At 36.7% G+C, this 22,132-nt stretch overlaps 1 protein-coding gene across 1 annotated transcript; it reads left to right on the top strand.

Annotated features, from left to right (window-relative positions):
* The first annotated feature begins 410 nt into the window (after window positions 1-410).
* Window positions 411-9,346, top strand: Insl6 (insulin like 6). Its single transcript, XM_046420138.2, has 2 exons — window positions 411-713; window positions 9,006-9,346. Exons 1-2 carry the CDS (start codon window positions 425-427, stop codon window positions 9,344-9,346), a joined length of 630 nt encoding a protein of 209 aa, XP_046276094.1. The 5' UTR covers window positions 411-424.
* Window positions 9,347-22,132: the final 12,786 nt, after the last annotated feature.

The raw sequence follows: 22,132 nt of genomic DNA, 5'->3' as shown, positions 1-22,132 counted from the left end.
TTCAACTCATGCTCAATGACAGGTGATTTTATACTTACAGTAAAAACATCATCATATTATGTTTATAACAAGAAGCAGGAACCTCTCTCATGGCTACCTTTTCTGTTAACAGGGGTCCCAGTGTTCTTAGGTTTCATTTAGATTCCCGATGAGAAAGGCAAGAAAAATGGATCAAAAGAAGGAGAGGGGGGTATTCTGGGCTCTAACTTTGAAAGCTACAACTTACCACCCTGACTTTCCTGAGGGCTGAAGGCAGAATCTAAGTGCACTTGGAGCCTCCTCTGTGTTCCAGGGACTGCGGATGCTTTCAAGACCGCTGGGACGCATGCGTGAAAGTGCATCCGGACAGGGGTGGGGGCGGGAGAGGTGGGGTCCATAGACAGCCGTTGCTCGTGCTACCTGGCCCTGGCTGAAGGACCCAGGGATGACGCAGCTCTTTGGTTTACTTCTGCTGTGGTTTGGGCCCCTGCTGCTTCAGTTCTCCAGTCAACTTAGAGAAGACTTAACCAGAACCAGGAAGCTGTGCGGCAGGTACCTGGTGAAAGAAATAGAAAAACTCTGTGGCACTACTAACTGGAGCCAGTTCAAGCTTGAGGAGGAAACCCCTAATACAGAGGAACCCCCGATTCCTGGCGAGATTGAAATCTTCGACCCCTACGAATACCAAAACCACCGGAACCCTTTCTCCGAGAGGGGAAGAGTCACAAACCCAGGTAAAAATCGAAACCAAGGGCATGTTTGTTCATCTCAGTACATTTTTTATCCTTAAGCTTGCTCCACGAGATAATGAGCTTCTGCAAGAAGTGGAATTTGTGCCCAGTACACAGGTAAATACAAAAATGTTAAAGGCAGTATATCGAGAATATATTAACTCTCTATGAGAAAACTTCTTTTTAAAAAATCTTAAGGGAAATAAATGTATATACATATACCTATAAGAACACTGTCCCCCACCCCCCACCCACACACACTTCACCTTGTTGGAGGGCTCTTGTCTTCTGGCACACTCTCTTTGTCCTTCACAGCCCACCATTGATATTTTCCCTTGTAAAATCATCATTGACCTTCCCATAGTTAACTGCATCATTTCTCTATTCTGTCACAGTATCTGGCCCATGCAGTAGTTTTATTTGACTGTCATTAGGACTGGCTGCATAATTGGCTAAACCAAGTGCCCAATCCACTGTTCTAAAAGCAGAAAAGAGCCAAATGTACTAAAATGTAAAGCTTTTATCGGTTTTTGTCTTTATCTCCTCTGCTCACACTGGGTCCATTTTCCCATCAGACTTCACTTAAAAGTTCATGTACTTAGACTTCACCTACAAGTTCAAAGATAAGTTATTGGGAATTTCAAGACTGCAGCAACAGAACTTTAGAAGCAAACGCACAGCTTGGGCAACTGTACAAATCTCACACCTATAAAGCCAGCCAGGCATACCACATCATATTATGGGAACTATCTCATTCATGTTTTTACCTAAAATGCCTAGCAAAGGGCTTAGCATATAAATCTGTGCTTAGTATACATTTAATTTGTACTCTAAGCTTTCAAGCAGTTTTCAGGAAAATATTCTTGTGTCATGTCTATAAGTATCTTCCAAATACATTTTTACATTTTGTGACTAACATATTTCAGACCTTACATGATTTGCCATTTTAATAGAAAATGCACTTTGTTAATATTCTATTCACAGTGTAGTTGTTGAAATTGTTGCCTTTTAAAGTAATTCACTTGATTTTTGGACAAATATTGCAAAAGTTAACTACAATTAAGGAAAGAGTCAACTATCATGCCAAAAATAGACACTAATGTAGATGACTGAACAAACAGTGCTGGCACATTTTAAACACTTGCTCAATTTAACTTTTTAAGTGAGTGAATGAATGAATGAAGGGATGGCTGGATGGCTGAATGGAGTTAATTAAACTATTGCTGTTTAGGGAATGAAAATTTTGAGACAGAAACTATCAGACTAAATCTCAATTATTTTACACCATCAAACCTACTTACAAATAAACTTATCTTGTCCTTCTCTTAGAAAGGAGGAAGTCTCTCTCCCCAAAGTCTTCTACTTGTGATTTAGTTCAGTGATCCTCAGATTTAATGTTCATATGAATCACTTGGGAATTCTGTTAATGTAGAATATACAGAGTCTGATTCAGTAAGTTGGTGATGGGATCTGAGATTTTGCATTTTTAACAAGTGCCTTGGGGGATGCTGATGATACAAGTTGGTGGGCAATATCTAAGTTATTAGATCTATTTCACCTTCTCTGTTTTATTCCTTCCTTTTTTTTCTTTTCTCTGTTTGTTTTAGGTTTACTATCACATTAATTCAAAGAAAACTCTGTCATTGGTGCAGTCTTTCAGGCATTTCATTAGACTTCATATTCCAGCAGAGAATTCAGTAAGAAACTGCTACCTCCACTAGTAACATATGCTTTCCAAATCCTCTGCCTTATGAACCTCAGCTATCAAGCCTACTCTGAAGACAATTTTGGTGTTATTTATAATTTCTTAGATGAATAAATGATATTAATTCAATGAGAGGGAATCTGCAATGGAACTGGAGTTTCAAGTGTGTCTGATAATGTTTCAGAATTGTCATACTCACTAAACTTGTTAATATGGCAACTATTAGGTAAAGGATAATTTGGTGGAGTGGAAATATGTGCCACCATTGTTTTGAAATGTGTAAAGAGGAAAAATCTGTTTGAATGTATATCAAAAATTTAAAAAGTTAAAAGAGAAGATGACATTTATTCTGTCCTGTTAATTTCTCATGAATTAGAAATTGAGAGGTATGTGTTTCCAGTATTGAATATATAATTATGCCATTTATTTTACACATGATGTGCTTAAAAATTTATTAATTTTTATTTAGCTGTCACCAGTGGGACACATTACTATATTAGATCAAGTCAGCTATCTACAGTTTTAATCTTCTAATGATCTGTTTGACTCTTAACACAGGAAAAGATAGTGTGTACACTGATATTAAAATTTTTTTCAGAGCTACTCATACAAAACCTGAATCTGAAATTGTGTGCTTCTTTTTAGTAAGTGTATGGACTGTGTCTCCAAGACCTACCCAGAATATGGCACCATGAAACAGACATCATACTTCTAAACTATGGTTGAGTAGAGCCAGGTGAAATCATTCATGTTTCAACCTCAACTTTTCATAATCCATAACCCCTTTTGCAGTTAAATTGATCACATTCTCTTATTTTTGGTCTTATTCATCTATTCCTGGTTTTCTACTTGTATTTTTAGATATCACCACAACTAGTCCATGCAGGGTTTCTCTCTTTACATAATAATTCAACAATATTTTAAAAGATTTGGTACCAAGGATTGTTGAGCCCAGGAGTACTTTGCCACTGAGCTACGCCCATAGTCCTTTCTACTTTTCTTTTTTCATACCAGGGATTGAACCCAGACACTATTAACCACTGAGCCACATCCCCAGCCCTTTTTGTTTTTATTTTGAGACAGGGTCTCACTAAGTAGCTTAGGGCCTCACTAAACTACTAAGACTCTCTTGAAATTTGTAATCTTTCTGCTTTAGCCTCCTAAGCCCCTGGGATTATAGGTTTGTGCCACCAAGCCTGGCCCTTTTTATTTTTTATTTTGAAATAGGGTGTCACTAAATTTCCCAGGCTGGCCTGGAACTTGTGATCCTCCTGCCTCAATCTCTTAATTACTGGGATTATAGGCATGTGCCACTGCATGATTTAATTTAACACCATCTGAATAACTATTATGTGCTACACATTCTCTTGGTACTTGGGATATAAGAAGAAACAGTAAGGCTCCTGCCTTCATAAAGTTTACAGAATGGTGAAGATAGAAAAATATAAGTAAATTATACAGTATATTAGAGCATCATCATCTTCACTTGTCCCCTTTCTACTCCCATGCCCCTCCTCTTATAGGCAGCTATTCCATACATTTATTATGTATGCTTCTTTTTATACATTTTGGAAAATTATGCATTGCTTCCAGTATAACTTTTAAATATGTCTAAATTGTAGTTAAGATCTCTTGTTGTCATGTGAACATTTATTTCATTGCTTTTAACTGCTGCACACTACTCATTTTGCCTCAACTTGCTCTTGGTTTGAGCATATTTCACATGCATCTTAGCCTTTTGGCTTCTCTGTTTCTGAAACATTCCTGCTTTTGTATTTGATTTGATTTTTTTTGGCGGGGGGTGGAGATTGTAATTATTCATTTGATTTTTAACAGTTATTCAAATACAATAGTTATACTTTTACTTTCCACACTATGTCCTTAATTCTTCTGGGGTTCATTTTTAGTTCTGGTCTAGATAGGGATACTATCTTGTGTTAGTTTTCTCAACAAGTCTTATTTTTCTCTATATAAAGAGCTAGTTTCCTGAACTCTTTTACCAATCATTTTTTCCCATTGATTTACAGGGATCCACCTTTATTGTTTATTAAATTTGAATGAGCTTCCTATTCTATTTAACTGGTCTATTTGTTTGACCTTGTAACATGATTACACTATTTCTAACACTATAACTCTGTAGTATGTCATTTATCTGTGAGGGCAAGTTTTTGGTGTTTAACTTTTAAAAATTTTGTTCCCTTAAGATTGACCAAGTTAATTTCCAACCTTCATTCTTTTCTATATATAATTAATAGTATATTTATTTTTTTAAAAATCCATATGAAAATTTAATTGGGATGCATGGAGTGTAGAGCTGAATTTGAAGAGAATTAACATCTTTATAACATTAAAGTCATCTCAATCAAAAACATAAAATATGTTTATATACTATTATTAGAATTTTTAAGTTTTCTTTATAGAGACTTTTTGTATTATTTAAATTAATGCTTAACACTTTGTTTTTGATGCAATTATAAATATTTGTGAATTATACTTCTTTGTTAGTGATTATTGGTTAGATAAACTTAATTGATTTTAAAAGGTGGAACTTGATCCAGAAACCATGATGAAATATTTTCATGGTTCTAATAGTTTTCTGATTGTATAGGTTTTTCTATCATTTGCAAATGATAGTTTGTCAGTTTCTTTCTAAACCATTTTTTTTCTTTCCACATAGAGCTGGCTAGGTTGTCTAGTCATGTTAAATCAGTATGATAGTGGGATATCTGGTCTCCAGTCTTAAATAGCATGCATTTAAATTTCTCCATTAGTCATATATTGGTAGGTTCATTTATATAAAATGACATGAATAATTTTTTAAAGGGATCACTGTGCCTACTATGTTGAGAATAGATTATAGGGTAGAAAGAATAGAAGCAGAGAGGTCTGTTAATGAGGGAAGGTCTTAAAGTTGGTAGCAGTGGAAATAGTGAAAACTATTATAATCTAGATATATTTGGGAAACTTTGAACAAAAAAAAATATGACTTTCAAACATAAAAAAAGTGATTCTAAAGTTTTTATGTGGACCACCTAGAAAGATGGGGTTTCCATCAACCAAGACTGGACAAGCCTCAAGTGGAACAGGTTTGGAAGACAATATTAATAATTCAGTTCTGGACATAGTTTTTAAAATCCAGGTAGAGTTTTAAATATATTGAGTTTGTTTAAATCAGAAATATTGAGGTAAAAATATTCAGTAGAAAATATTCTATATGAATCTAGACTTTAGAAGAGAAATCCTGTTTGAAGGTAGAAATTTAGGATTTATAGTTGCATAGATGATTTTTGAGCCATAAGATTAAAGGAGATTACTAAGGGAGCAAATATAGATACAAAAGAGCACCAAGAAATGAACCTTAGGAGACAAACATATTTAAAAATTATGGAGGAAGAATTTGCAAAGGAGATAGAAAAAGGGATAGCTAGTCTAGTAGGAAGAAAAGAGAATGTGGTGTCCTGGAAACCAAGTGAAGAACATCTTTCAAGAAGTAGTTGGTGAGGTTATAACTTTCATAATCTAATGTCTTCACCTCTGAACGTTTCTACACTGGCAATCATGTTTCCAATACATGAGTTTTGGGCAGGAGGCACTCATGTCCAAACCATAATATTCTACCCCTGGCCTCCAAAACCTCATTCTCATCTCACATTGCAAAATACATTTAGTGCATCTCCAAGGATCTTCATAATCTTAACAGTTCCAGTATTTCTCAAAAGTACTGAAGTACAAAGTCTCAACTAAGATTCAAGACAAACTCTTGATCTCCTCTAAAAATCAAAAGCAAATTACATATATCAAATATGCAGTGGCACAGAGTAAACATTCCAATTCCAAAAGGGAGGAATAGGGGTATAGAAAGAAGCAAGACCAAAACTGAACCAGGCAAACATTAGGTCCTTTAACTACATATCTGCTACCTGAGCCACATGGTGGCAAGATGTGAGTTCCAAAGGGCTTGGACAGCCCTACCCCTGTGGCCTTGTAGGGTATAGCACATATGACCTCTCTCTGGACATATCCTTCAGCTTTCCTGAGCAAACATTCCATGTTCCTAGCATCTCTTCATCTCTTAATTGTTGGGTATCCATTCCAGCTTTGGCTTCATTCTCTTTTTTTTAATTAAACATTCTATATTCACATCAAACAAATCTTAACCACAATAATATTATACCATCTTTTTCTGAATATCAAGTAACAAACTGAGTGAGCAATTAGTTGCCAACATATCTTTTATTACATATTTTAAAATATATTATGGATTATAAAATTAGCACATTTGAATTTACAATTAAAACATTCACAAATTTGTTTTTAACTAAACTAGACTTAGCATGGTAGAAGAAACACTCCACCTTGCCTTTCTGACCTCTGCCCTGCTAGCCTCACTCTGTGTAGCTGCCTGTTGGGAACATTGTGTGCTCCCACTTTCTGCTGGAATCTTCAGTCCCATGTGGTCTCCAGTCTCAGAGTCTATTCTGGATCTGTCTCCCTGAGTCCCCATTTCTTCTAGTACACAGCCTTCTTAGGGCACCAGACCTCCCTCTTTAGGAGCAATGCTCATCTTCAACTGAGTTTCTTATCCATGAGGAGTTCTACAGGATTCTCTATGATTGTCAACTTTGGCTCCATTATTACATCTTCACATACCACCCTCTTGTGGGCTTCACACAAAGATTTCAATCCTGCTACAATTTTCTTGACATTCTAGGACTTCCTTTGAAATCTTGGTAGAAGCCTCTCTGATCCCCTCATTCCATTATCCTACATTCCTGCAGAACCAGAACCATGTAGACAATGCCAACATCTGTTGCCAACTTGTGTAGTAGCTTGCTCCATCGGTGCAGCAACCTCTGAGTTTCTGGGCAGATGAGCATGGTGAATCAAATCCTGGGGAAACGACTTCCTAGCCAGTTTGAGTAGGTTCTCTTCTCATATGACTTTTAACTCTTACCTTTCCCTTGATCCTGCCATAGGCATGGTCTTGCAGCTTCCTGAGATGTCCTCAAGGCATGTTTTCTCTTATCTCTGTCCAAAGTACTTACTTTGTCTTTAGTGGTGGTAATCTCTTCAGCAACCATGCTTTCCATGGCCCCAATTTTACATGTGCTCCTTTTCTAACTAAACTGCAAGTTTTTCAAATATTTGCTCTCCACTTTCTGCTTCTGATTCCCACAGTAAACTTAGCTAAAAGCTGCCAGTTATGCCTGTGCCACCACCTGAATGCCATGATACAGAGAGGCTGGATTTACGGTGGAGGCTATTGACAAATATATCTTCCTAGAAGGTTCTATAGATGAGTCAGGGTCATGACAGAAGTCTAACAAGTCTCCAAATAATTGTCTTATGTAGTTATTTTGTTTTCTTGTGGATAATATCCAATAATGTTGAATGAGTTAAGAGCACTATAACAGCAACAATCAGATCATTCATCGAACCTTGAGCATATACCACTTCTTGTTTCTTTATATTTTGATGAAGAACAAAATGGTTTCTGATGACTGTTTACTTATAAAATATCCATAAAAAGACAACCCAATTTAAAAATGGATGAAGACATTAAATGGACATTGATCCAAACAGGATATCCAATAAGCACATGAAAAGATTGCTTAGTATCATTAAGCATTAGGTAAATATAGATAAAAACTCAATGAGATAATATTTCAAATCCATTAGGATAGCTGTGTCAGAAAATGGAAAATGTCAAGTGTTGGTGAAAATATGGAGAAATTGGAACACTATTTTGACAGTGTTAAGATTGTGAAATGGTATAGTTGCTGTGGAAAAGTTTGTCGGTTCCTCAAAAAATTAAAATTACCATATGATCTATGTGTTTAGCCAAAAGAATTGAAAAAAATATTCACATAAAAACTTGCATGTGAACGTTCATAGCAGTGCTTTTTTGTATTAGCCCAAAAGTGTACACTACTTAAATGTTCATCAACTGATGGGAGATAAATGGATAAACACAATATAATGTGGAATATCTCTGAAACAGAAACTCTTTCTGTCATAAAGAAATGAAAAGATCACATATGTTACATCATGAACATAGAAAACATTATGCTAAATGAAAGAAACCAGACACAAACAGCCACATAGTATATACTTCCATTTATATTCCATTTACTGTATATACAAAGAAACAAAATAGATGCCTGGTTGCCAAGGGCAACCAAGGAGGAGAAACTAATAGTGACTGCTATTTTTTCTTGTTGTTTTTTTGAGTTAGTGTTTTTTTTGTGTGTGGGGGGGTGATATATATATTCTGGAATTAGATGGTAATGATGGTTGTATATCCCTGTGAATATATTAAAAACCACTAATTTACATACTGTAAAATTTTATGGCACAGGAATATTTTAGTTAAAAATGTTATTACAAAAATGTTCAAAGAAATTATAGGAAAATCCCACAACTATTTTAGTTAAAAATATATATATTGCCTTTGAATAACCATACTTTCTATTCTTTATTTAAAATGTAATTGTTTTTAATCATTAGCTGATTTCTAGTATTCCAATATTTAATTTCAATCTAAGGGAAAACTTTAATAAGGCAGTAATATTTTTCTTGTTTCTCAACAGCCTCTGCCTCTCCGGGAAAACCAATAAATAGTTTGGGGATACAGTCACACTCTAAGTATCACTATAAAAAGGTCAACTGGCTGCCCATCAAGATAAGCGATTATTCTTCATCAGATGATGTTGATCCATATTCTCATGACAGTATAAAACCTCAGAAGAAAAGCTCAACTAAAATTAAAACACCACACAGTTTATTTTGGGGGAATCATCCCCAAAGAAAACGCAGAGGATTCTCAAATAAATGCTGTATTAAAGGATGTTCAAAAGCAGAACTTGCCATTGCATGTCTCCCATATATTGATTATTTAAACAATGATAAAAGAACCATCACTTTTGACTAAGATATGTTATCCATCCTATGAACTATATTAATTTAATAAAAGTTTATTATATTTAATTTACTATTTATTTTTGGTAATTGTACTTATAGGTACTGTGTTGTGAACTACATCTGAATGTACTTGCAAACACATATAGTAGTAATAGGAATCCTAGTATTTTCTTCAATGACTCCAATTTTTTTCTTATGTTTCATATATTTTTTAAAGAAGATATTATTGGAGGTTGCAGGGTCCATGGAGGCATCTAAGAATCACCTGTTTGTTTTTTGTTATTATGAATTAACCCTCTGTTAGCTGAATTTAAATGGATTGTGGAATGTTATACATTCTATCTATAGGACATACAGACTGATATCTGTGACTATTAGGTTCACCCAAGTATTAATTCAATACACTGTTGTAACAACTTAGAAATAACTAACCAACTACACTCCTGGTAGGAGTTCTTCTACTGTCATAGTAGGTACACTTTTATTTCCTTGAGTTGTATTACAGAAGCTTGGCACATTCTCTTAAAATTTCTGCTGAGACAGTTCAGTGACTGTCACGGTTTAAAATCTCTCCAAGATACTCTTTACTTTGAAGGTATAAAAATAAGGTATACGAACAAATTATTCTCAATATTATTCAGAAGTCTGCAGCAGGGGTTCTCAAAACATGATCCTGGTCAAACCAGAAGTATCAGCACCTCCTGAGAATTTGCCAGAGTTCAATCCCTGGGACTACCCTGCCTCATCCAAAGAAAAGAAATACAATTCTAAGGTTCCACCTAGACATGCTAAACCAAAGTGAGTATGGAGACCAGTAATCTGCTTCTTTTTTTTTAACAGGTTTTCCAAGTCATTTTGATGTAGGTTAGAGGTTGAAAACCACTGGTAATAAAAGTCACTATGAATAGTTTTAAAGTCCTACAATGTGTGTACTTGCATAGAAAAGGGCTAGGGAGGTGGTGCAGTGGTTAAGTGCCCCTGTGTTCAATTTCTGGTACCAAAAATAAATGCATATCTAAATAAATATAGATGTTATTACACTACAGAACACCAAGTTTTGGTATATTTTTCTACTTTGTAAGTCCACATATGAAATAATTTTAATTCTACAAAGTAGATCAAACTTTAATCCAAAGAATCCAAAGTGTCATTTCTACTTTCCACCCATTAATTAATGGGTAAGCATCATTTTTTAAAAAAATTATCTCTATTTTCTTCTCCAAGTATGTGCTATAATGCTCTTTTCAATTAAAATTTTTATTCCTATTTAGCTCTGTTATTTAACACAAAGGTTCTTTTTCACATATATCACACTCTGCAGGCATTAACAAATGTTGATTTTTTTCCCAAATGTTGCATTTTTAATCAACTTCAGGATATAGTTGATAGTTTTCTTTGTAACATATGGATCCACTTATTTATATAGATGATAACAGATTATATCATGGTTGAGTGAGAGAATATATCTGTAGCTTCAAATGAAGATTCAGAATTGCCTATGCTTGGGCTAAAAGTACACATGAACCACTTAGAAAATGTATAGGTAGTTTAGAAAATGTATTGCCACAGTCTGGCTGGGCACAAATGCCGCAGTCTGGCTGGGCACACAATCACGAGCCACCACACAGCTTGTAGATTCAAACAGCAACTCTTTATTCCCGAACTCACACCAGCCGTCTACAATCACGTTCTGGGGAAATCCACGTTCTCTTCCCAAATCCACCTCCACTGGGCTTCTATCTCCAAAATATACTGTCTGAATCCCGTGAGAACTCAAGGGGAACTCAGGCAGCAGGATACGCCCTATTCCCAGCAGGAATAATCTTAAACCTTAAACCTGGAACCTAAACTGGGAACGCCCTAAACACGATTATCTTAAAACCGGGAACACCCTAATCTGCCTTGGTCCTTGAGCAAGGTCACCTACATTCAATGTCACTGCAACATGTCAGCAACATGGGGTACGCTGGCAAGGAAATTGTCATACCTACTTGGCTAATGGCTCCCAGCATCTCCCCCCTTCTGATTAATTAAACAACAAGCAATGTGGCTTAAGGACCGTGCCTGGTAGGTTGTCCAATTCAACATATGGTTCTTACCCGTCATCGGAAAACTGACCTTTAGGCGTCAGCCTCCTGTCTTAGGTTGATACCACTGCAATTGGATCATACCCGTCACTGACTACCGGTCCAGCATAAGCCATTGGCCCCCAAATTTTAGACCATCACTAGCAGAAGGGAGGAGGATACAGAAATGCCACGACACCAAGCCAATTGATGGCTCCTTGGGAAAAATTGCATCACTGGTGACACCATCAGCAAAGATATGCCAGCACTACCACAATTAACATGGGGTGCGCTGGCAAGGAAATAAAAATTGCATCACTGGTTAATCACTGTTGCAGATGTAAGAATGGCCAAGCTGGAGCTCTGGATATCAGCTGTTATGGATTTGAGTCAAATCATCTTCTTTTCGATCTGCAGAAATTGTTTTAGTTAATCTCTCTGGGATCCAAATCGGCTGCTGTTCTCCCTGTGGAAAAACACAAACAGACCCCCGACTCCAGACAATCACTGGGTCAGGACCTTTCCATTGTCCTGTTAGAATATCTTTCCAAAGTACTTTAGGCTTATGTACATTTTTTGGATACATGTGTCTTTCTGCAGCACTAAGTCCTGATGAATCCAAATTTAAAAAGTTTAGAGTAAAAAGCGTTATTTTAAGTTTATCTTTGGGGGATATATACCCCCTTCCAATTCCCTCTTTTTGCTTTAATAAGTATGTTTTAATAGTTTGATGAGCTCTTTCAACTATGCCTTGTCCCTGTGGATTGTATGGGATTCCTGTTATATGAGTAATACCAAATGATGAGCAAAATTGTTTAAAAGAGGTAGAGGTATAGCCAGGACCATTATCGGTTTTTAACTGTTTAGGAACGCCCACAGTGGCAAAATTTTGTAAGCAATGAGCTATAACATCTTTAGTTTTTTCTCCGGCATGAAGGGAGCCCATCAAAAATCCAGAAGAAGTATCAACTGTAACGTGTAAATATTTTAATTTTCCAAATTCTGGCAAGTGTGTGACGTCCATCTGCCAAATATGGTTAGGTATCAGTCCTCTAGGATTGACTCCAAGATTAACTTGTGGTAAAAATGTCACACAATTTTGACATTGTTTTATTATATGTCTGGCTTGTTCCTTAGTTATTTTAAAACGCTTTTGTAAAGTATTAGCATTAACATGAAACCTTTTATGAAAATTTGTAGCTTCTTCAAATGTAGAGAAAATATGTATGTCATGTGTAGTTTTATCTGCTAAATCATTGCCTAAACTAAGGGCTCCAGGCAATCCTGTATGTGCCCTAATATGTCCTATAAAGAATGGATCTTTTCTGTCCCAGATTAGACTTTGTATAGTGGAAAACAAAGAGAAAACAGTAGAAGAAGGGGAAATCCTACCAGCATCTTCAAGAGATACTATAGCATTAACTACATACTGACTATCAGAAAATAAATTAAATACAGAATCTTTAAACATCAAAAAAGCTTGTAAAACTGCATTAAGCTCTACCTTTTGAGCTGATTGTTTGGGTACTAAAAATGTAAAAGTTTGATCAGGGGTAACTACTGCTGCTGTACCATTATTTGACCCATCAGTGAATATATTTGGAGCATTCATGATAGGTGTTTTTCTTGTCATTTTAGGAAAAACTACAGGATGCTTAGACCAAAAAGACAACAAAGTATTAGATGGTAAATGATTATCAAATGAAATATTAGATTTACACATGATTATTGCCCAAGTATTTAACTCATTAGCTAACTCATCAATTTGATCCATAGTATATGGAGTAATAATTTTATTGGGAGAAATTCCAAACACTCCCTTCGCTGCTTTTATTCCTTTGAGTATTAATTGTCCTACAGCCTCAGGATACCTAGTAAGAATAGTGTTAGGAGAATAAGATAAATGTATCCACAATAATGGACCTTCTTGCCAAAATACTCCTGTAGGAATATTTTTTGTTGGTAGTACAATAAATAATAAAGGCAAACTTATATCAATTCTATCCAAATGTATGTTTTCCATATATGTTTCAATAATTTTTAATGCCTTTCTTGCTTTAGGAGTTAACATGCGGGGTGAATTTGGATCTGATGGACCTTTTAGAATATCAAATAAAGGTCCCAACTCTCCTGTTGGTATACCTAGATAAGGCCTTATCCAATTTATGTCTCCTAATAACTTTTGAAAGTCATTAAGTGATTTGAGTTGATCTACTCGTATTTGAATTTTTGGTGGACGGACCATGGTTGAGGATAATAGAACTCCTAAATAATTAATTGGAAAATTTAATTGTACTTTATCTATTGCTGTCTCTAGATTATAATTTTTTAATAAGTTTGTAAGTGTGGCATAACATTCCAGCAATATGTTTTTATCTTTATGTGCCAATAATACATCATCCATATAGTGAAATATTTGTAGTTCAAGATTTTGATTTCTAAGTGGCTGGATTGCTTTGTTAACATATATTTGACACATAGTTGGACTGTTAGCCATCCCTTGAGGGAGTACTTTCCATTCATATCTCTGATCAGGACCTTCATGATTTAATGCAGGGATAGTAAATGCAAAACGTGGACTATCCTTGGGATGAATTGGAATTGAAAAAAAACAATCTTTAATATCTATAGCTAAAACATGCCAGGTTTTTGGCAAAGCAGACAATTGAGGAATCCCTGATTGAGCAGGTCCCATAATAACCATCTCATTATTAATGGCTCTTAAATCTTGCAATAATCTCCATTTACCAGATTTCTTTTTGATGACAAAAATGGGAGTATTATGGGGAGATATGGAAGGTTGTATATGTCCTTCCGCTAATTGTTGTTTGACCAGATCATGGGCTACTTGTGTCTTTTCTTTAGTCAGGGGCCACTGAGGAACCCACACTGGTCTTTCTGATTTCCAAGTAATTTTGATTGTCTCAGTGGCCCTTTCTGAAAATCCAACCCATGTCTGTCTGTTCCTTGATCTATTTGTACTGGTGCTGCTATAACTTGCCCTTGTTTTCCTAATCTTTTTTCTTTCCTAAAGCCTTGTCTAGCCCTAGTAGTGGGCGCATTAGGATTGATGTTATTTGTTAACGTCAAACCTAATTGATCTAGGACATCTCGTCCCCATAAATTTATAGGAAGATGATCCAATACATATGGCTGTATAGTTCCTTCACATCCTTCAGGATCCTTCCAATCTAATATCATAGAACTTCTATGGGGATTAGTCACCACTCCTAGGCCTCGAAGCGTTTGAGTGGCTTGTTGTAATGGCCAATGTTTTGGCCATTCTTGACGAGAGATGATGCTAAGGTCAGCTCCTGTGTCCAGTAGCCCATTAAACTCATGACCTTGAATATTTAGTTTTAGCATTGGGCGAGAATCTAAATTTAAAGACAACATAGCCCAATCTACACCTGTGGAGCCTAATCCCCTGGAACCTCTTTCTACACTATGACTAGGAAATTTATTATGTAGGCTGGGTATTATTAACAACTGTGCTATTCTATCTCCAGGTGAAATTACTGATATACCTCTTGGAGAACTAGCTATAATTTTTATTTCACCTTCATAATCGGGATCAATTACCCCAGGACTTATCATAAGTCCTTTTAATGTAGATGAACTACGTCCCAATAATAAGCCTACTGTTCCTTGGGGAAGAGGTCCTTTTACTCTGTGGGAATGATTTGAACTCCCATCTCTGGAGTTAATACTGCTCTGGCAGAGGCACAGATGTCCAACCCTGCGCTCCCTCAGTTTGTCTGATGAGGGATTTAATGGACATTGTGTCCTGGGCACTACCCTGATGGTGTTGCTGGGATCCTCCACTGCCCCGTATATTTGTGGTTGTGGGCCCCGGAGCATTGGGCCCCCCTGTCCGTTTTTTGGCAATGGAGCCTGATGCCTTTCTCCACGATATCGTGGATAAATACCTGGTCTTTGTCCGTTTTTTGATAAAGGAGTACCCTCAATGGTGGTTTGAGAATGGCATTCATTAGCCCAATGTCTCCCTCTACGGCATCGTGGGCAAATACCCGGTATTCTATTCCTTTGATACCTACTTTTGTTAAACCCTCCTCCTATGGGGCAATTCCTTTTAAAATGTCCTGTTTGTTCACAATCATAGCATGTTTTTGGCCTGGCATCTAAACCTGTTGTACTGCAGCTGCCAAGACTTGCCCTTGTTCATTAATATCTCTACATAATTTAATATATGTGTTTAAATCTTCATGTCTCCATGGTCTAATAACCTCTCTGCAGCAACGATTTGCTTGGTCATAAGCCAGTTGTTTTATTAATGGCATTGCTTGTTCTGTATCCCCAAAAATTTTGGCAGCCGTTTGAATTAGCCTATCTACAAAGTCAGCGTAAGGTTCATTAGCTCTCTGTATTACCTTAGATAGCTGACCTTGTAAATCTCCATGTCCTTGTAAAGTCTTCCATGCCCTAACTGCGTCTGCAGCAATTTGTGCATATATAGCAGGATCATATTCAATTTGTTGCCGTTGACCCTCATAAGGTCCTTTTCCTAACAACATATCTAGATTTCTTTGAGGGTAACCGGCTGCTGCATTTCACCTAGCTGTCTCCGTGCAAAATTCCTCATTGGCAACCTTCCATAACAAATATTGTCCTCCATTTAGTACAGATTTACACATGCTAGCCCAATCTGCTGGCGTCATGTCCAAGTTAGTAATGGACTCGACCATGCTTACCGTGAAGGGAGCTTGGGGGCCATAGGTTGTTACAGCCTCCTTTAACTGCTTCACTGTTTTAAAATCTAAAGCACGGTGAATTCGCTGCCCTCCTGCCTGTTCAAGTACAGGGCATGCTAATCTTTGAGGTCCTGTCTCAGGATCCCATTTATCAACTACGGGGTTTGAGGGCCACTCAGCTGTCTCCATCGGTGGGGCTGTTGGTTGAATTACGCCCTCTTGTGATAAAATGGAGTTAGTAACAGCCTCCTGTTGTGGCCTTTTTCCTAACAACCCCTTTTCCTTTAAATTTTCTTCCTCTGTCTGACTAGCTCGAGAGACCTTCTCTTTTTCTTGATCTAAAATATCTTTCTCCATGGTCTGAACCTCTAACAATTTACTTAACATCTTTTCGGTTTGTTTTTTACTAATTTCTAATCTACTATAAAGATAACGCAACCCAATAAGATAACACAAAACAAAACCAAAACTGAATGAAACAAAAACGGAATAAAAAATCGTTGTATCAATTTTCTCTTCCTCAGGGCCGACAAACTTCAAACCTTTAGTCAACCATTTTTTCCAGTTTGCCTGAGAAATTTCCATGGATAGGCAGCTTGAAACAAAAACAAGATAAATCAAAACAATAACACATTGTTTTTTGAATTGGTCACCCATTCTTTCGCTCTTCCTCAGGGGCAAGCAATTTCACTTACCTCCAAGCTTCAGAAGTTCCCCGTACAAGCCGCCAAATGCCACAGTCTGGCTGGGCACAAATGCCGCAGTCTGGCTGGGCACACAATCACGAGCCACCACACAGCTTGTAGATTCAAACAGCAACTCTTTATTCCCGAACTCACACCAGCCGTCTACAATCACGTTCTGGGGAAATCCACGTTCTCTTCCCAAATCCACCTCCACTGGGCTTCTATCTCCAAAATATACTGTCTGAATCCCGTGAGAACTCAAGGGGAACTCAGGCAGCAGGATACGCCCTATTCCCAGCAGGAATAATCTTAAACCTTAAACCTGGAACCTAAACTGGGAACGCCCTAAACACGATTATCTTAAAACCGGGAACACCCTAATCTGCCTTGGTCCTTGAGCAAGGTCACCTACATTCAATGTCACTGCAACATGTCAGCAACATGGGGTACGCTGGCAAGGAAATTGTCATACCTACTTGGCTAATGGCTCCCAGCAATGTATTTGTAGTTTAAGAATAAGAATGCATCCTATTAACTTATTAATATCTACACATCAAAAATCCAAATTAGAAAATCATGAGATTGACTGAGAGCATTATTATTTGCACAGCTATTTAGTTCCCTACACACTTCAATAATTTTTATGTGCTTTAGCTTGGCTAATTATCTCCCAAAGGCCCATGAATTAAAAGCTTGGTCCCCAGCCTGTGGGAAGATAGAAAACCTTCTTTAGAGATGGGCCTAGTTGGAAATCTTCTGGTCATAGCAGGTATGGCCTCAAAGGAGATATTGGGACTGTGGCCCCCTCCTCTTACTCTGCTTCCCTGCCACCATGCAAGAGTACAGCTTCTTTGACCACACCCACCCACCATGATATATTCCCCTACCACAGGCCCAAAAGCAATGGGGCCAAGAGACCATGGACTGAAACCCTGAAACTGTTAGCCAAAACAGTTTCCTCTTTACAACTTTATTAATCTCTGGTGTTTGTTATGGTAATGAAAAGTTAACACCGGATATTAGGTCATTTTTGATTTTCTATTTGGCTTAGTGTCTTTCAATATTAAGAATTATACCAACAATGATGTTGTACACTTGGATAGAACACTCAAGTTTATCTTATAGGCTCTGTGGAGCAACCCCAAAGTAGGGGGAAAATAAATGAAAGCTAAGATACCTTGATAATTGTTAGGAGACAGTGAAGACGTAGGTAAACAGAACAGGCAGATTGATGTTTGAGAGGTTGGCTCAACACACTTGACACATGTAGACCATTTGAAAAGTGCTTGGTACAACACTGAGAAAAGACAAAATGTAAAATAGGCATTGTAAGGAACTTCATTCTCGTTGGAATAAAACACTTTGTGAGTGAGCCAATCAACTTAGCACTTCTCTGATCCCCAATTAACATATATGGTGAGCAATGCCAGTATTAATTAAGTCCCTAGACTAAAACACTTGGATGGAAAACCTTTATCAGAACCCCTGTCACTCAATGAGAGCTCTTTCCTTTCTTGCTTGCTTGAATAAATATTATTCTTTTGTGCTCATTCTCCACTATCCATGGATTTTATTCTTTGCATTAGTGAGACAAGAACCTTGTCTGGAGGAATGGCTGGTAGACTGCTGCTAAATGGCAATACCTGCTGCAGAGCTAATGAGCTATAACAGCAAACAGGCCTCACCCACCACTATCCAAAACATCCAGTTTCAATATTAAGTATCTTGTTGAAGATCCTGCATGTTAAGTTACTTGTTGGTGGTAGAACGTAGAGCTGGATCATGATTTTAATCCTGACATTTCACCCAATACTACTATTCTCAATAAAATCATGAACCAAAATTATCCTCGCATTTTTGGTTGGCATTCATTATTTATCTTCTACGTCATTTTGTTTGGCATTTGTGTTAAAGAGTAATCTATTTGTTGTCAGCACCAAGTCTCTTCTTTTTTTACTCTGCTTCCTGATGCTGGGGCTTGGATTCTGTAAACCACGTTTTTCATAATAACTGTATTTTGTTAGGTTCTGCCAAGGGGGGCACTAGAGGATCCTCCTTCTCTTATCCTCCCACCTCACCATCACCCTGGCAGCATTTCTGTACACTGGGAGCGGCAGTTGTAGCCTCCACTTCTAGAGCCAGCCTCATCACTTTCCCTCAGACATACTGACACCAGCTACTTGCCTCTTTCTCAACTCTTGTCACATCTCTGTAGTGGCCATCCCTCAAACTTCTAAGGCACAAACACTACTGGGGCAACATGTTCATCAAGAGGTTCTAGTTTAGACTCATGTGTGGCCCTTCCTCCAGGCTTTTAGTTCTTGATAACCTCAGCTTCCTTCCTGTTTTGGCATGGAAACTGTGTGGGAGGCGTGGGAGGATGCTGGGGTTTGAATCCAGGGCCTTGACATGCTGCTATCCAAACTCTACCAGCTATATCCCAAGCCCTTTTCTAAAGTTTCTCTCTCTGTATTAACTCAGTGTTCAACGTTTTCCTTTTTAGTCCTCCAGTATGAGCTTAATTCTTTTATTTGTTCATTTAAATTACACATAATATTGGGATTTATTTTGACGTACCATACATGCATGGAACATAATTGACTCCAATTTACCCCAGTACTTCTCCTTTTTCTTCCCTCCTTCCTGCCTCTGTTTCCTTTCCTTTACTCTACTGATCTTTCTTCTATTAATTTATAGTTTTTGCTATTTTATTGCATTATGGACATACATAAAGGTCAAGTTCACTGTTTTATATTCATGTATGTACATAGGAAAAGTTTGGTAAAATTTATTCCACCATTCCTTCCTTTTCCCATCTCTCCAAATTAAATTTATACTTTATATTCACCCCCTCAATCCCCTTCCTCTACTCTACTCATCTCTCTTCTATTTTAATGGAATTCTCTCCTCCCTTTCTTCTTGTTTTTTTTTTTTCCTTCTTATTTTGTATTACGTTCTCTGTTAAAATAGTGTGGTTTCTTTCTGTTTACTTGAGTTGTCTGGAATTATAAAGTCCCTGACAATGGTTTAGAAAGTGGTTTTGAGTTGTTTTAGGGCAAGAATGATAAAAGTGTTTCATCTTAAATGCAAACTCCAAATTATTAGCAACAGCTTGCCCATTTATAGTCAATCTGTGTTGAGGAAACCACTGCCATCATAGCTGAATCTTCCCTTTTCTAGAATTTCATGTAAATGGGATTCTACATTATGTGCAATTATGTCTGACTAACTTTACTTAGCATAAGATTTTTGAGATACATATATATTGTTGTATGAATCAGTAAGTTGTTCCTTTTTATCTTTGCACTACATTCCATTGTGTTAGGAATAAAGCTGCTATGAAAATGTATGGACAAATTTTAGTGTGGACATAAGTTTTAATTTCTCTTAGATAAATACATAGACAATGCTGTAGCATCTGAAAAGTATAAATTTAATTTGTAAGAAATTGTCAAATTGATTTCCAAAGTGAGCTACAATTGCTCTGTATCCTCTATATCTGTAGCCATTCTAGTGAGAGTGTTGTGCTAGTTTGTTGTGGTTAAACCTTGTACTTTCCTGACAATGTTGAGCCTCTCCTCCTACTATTCTTGTCCATTTGGACACCTTCCTTTATGAATGTCTTTAAAAATCTTCTGTTTATTTTTAACTGAATTTTTTCTGATTAATATAAGAAGTTTTCATTGATTCTGGATACAAATTCTTTATTGGATATATACATTGTACATATTTTCTCCCATTCTGACTTACTTGTTTTTGTTTTCTGTGACTCTAGGGTTGAATCCAGGGGTGCTTTACCATTGAGTTAAGTCTTCAGCCCTTTTTATATTTTGTTTTGAGACAGGGTCTCCCTAAGTTGCCAAGGTTGACTGCCACAATCTGCACAGTTGTTAATTCAGAAAACTGGTGAGGGCTGATGGGGGATTAAGAAAGACACACAAACATTTAGAGAGAAAAGTAAGATCAGGTGAGACACTGATCTCAGGTGGAGAAGAAGTGACCCAGAGCTGGCTCTGCACATTTATTATATAGGGTCTCACAATCAGGAAGATAAAGACTATAGACTATAGAAATATATATATATATATATATATATATATATATATATATATATATATATATATGCATTAGAAAATTACAAGACTAGAAACATTTTTGTAGCTATTCCACTGTTGCAATGCTAGGACCTTCCTGTAGAACCCAGGAAGCTCATTGTCCATAGTGTCAACTACTGTGGGCAGGCTTGGAGCTTCTAGCACTGGTGAAACATTATGGTTATCTTGCTATGCTCAGAATTCTCTATTCCTGGAAGCTATTGTCTGAGATCTAGGTCAAGACAAATATAGGTTCATGGTTTGCATGGAGCCTTCATGGACAGGGTGTCACCATAGTAACTGGGATTTTTTTTTCTGGTACACAGGATAGAACACAAACCACATGCCCAACCCCATTTTGTATTTTATTTAGAGACAGGGTCTCACTGAGTTGCCTAGCACCTCACTTTTGCTGAGGCTGGCTTTGAACTCAAGATCCTCCTGCCTTAACTTTCTGAGCTTCTGAGATTACTGTCTTGCTCCATCATACCCAGCTAACAACTGGGCAATCTTGACCCATACTTTTTGCACAGGAAGTTCCCAAGGTTTGGAAGTGCACAACAGCCACTAGCCAAAGACTGATCCAGATCACCACATACTTGACCATGAAATAGTGATTCTCCTGCTTCAGTTGGGCTTGTCTCTTTTTTGTTTCCTTGACAATAAAAGAACAGATATTTTTAATTTTGATGAAGTTCAATATATCAATTTTCTTACTATTTCTGATATTTTGCATTTTAATTTTGCCTTTTTTTAAGTTCAAGATTTTCTCCCAAGTTTTCTTATAAAAGTTTTATAATTTTATCTTTTATGTTAGGTTTATGATCCATTTGAATTCATTTATTCATTTCATTCTTAGGAGTCAGTGTTTGTTGTTTCCACTTTTTTTCTAACCAGCAATTTCAAAAAATTTATTTCAATACTATTCTTTCCTCTAATCACCTTGGTGTGCAAGACGTGCACATATATAATCACACTCATATTTATATGGGTATATTTCTGTTACTCTATTTTGTTTCCTTAATCTACACATTTATCTACAAATTTATCTTTATGCTAGTACCACACTCTCTCAATTACTACAACTTTTAACTAAGTTAAAATGTTTAAATATGATAGCTAAATTCTCTGACCTTTTAATAATTTTTCAAAATTGTATTAACTATTTTTCGTTCTTTGTATTTCCATCTAAACATTAGAACCATTTGTTATCTTTTTTACAAAATTATTTTGTAGTT

The sequence above is a fragment of the Marmota monax genome, unplaced genomic scaffold (assembly GCF_021218885.2).
Source record: "Marmota monax isolate L192 unplaced genomic scaffold, Marmota_monax_Labrador192_F-V1.1 WCK01_AAM20220418_F8-fsc00277, whole genome shotgun sequence".
Lineage (NCBI taxonomy): Eukaryota > Metazoa > Chordata > Mammalia > Rodentia > Sciuridae > Marmota > Marmota monax.
The sequence above is the reverse complement of the archived record's forward strand: the minus strand, read 5'-3'. Positions and strand labels throughout refer to the sequence as shown.

What these genes read in the sequence shown, in the direction of transcription:
- Insl6 (XM_046420138.2), top strand. Translation starts at nt 425, where the DNA reads ATGACGCAGCTCTTTGGTTTACTTCTGCTGTGGTTTGGGCCCCTGCTG. An exon ending in GGGAAGAGTCACAAACCCAG is followed by an intron (nt 714 to 9,005) that starts GTAAAAATCGAA and finishes GTTTCTCAACAG; the next exon opens with CCTCTGCCTCTCCGGGAAAA.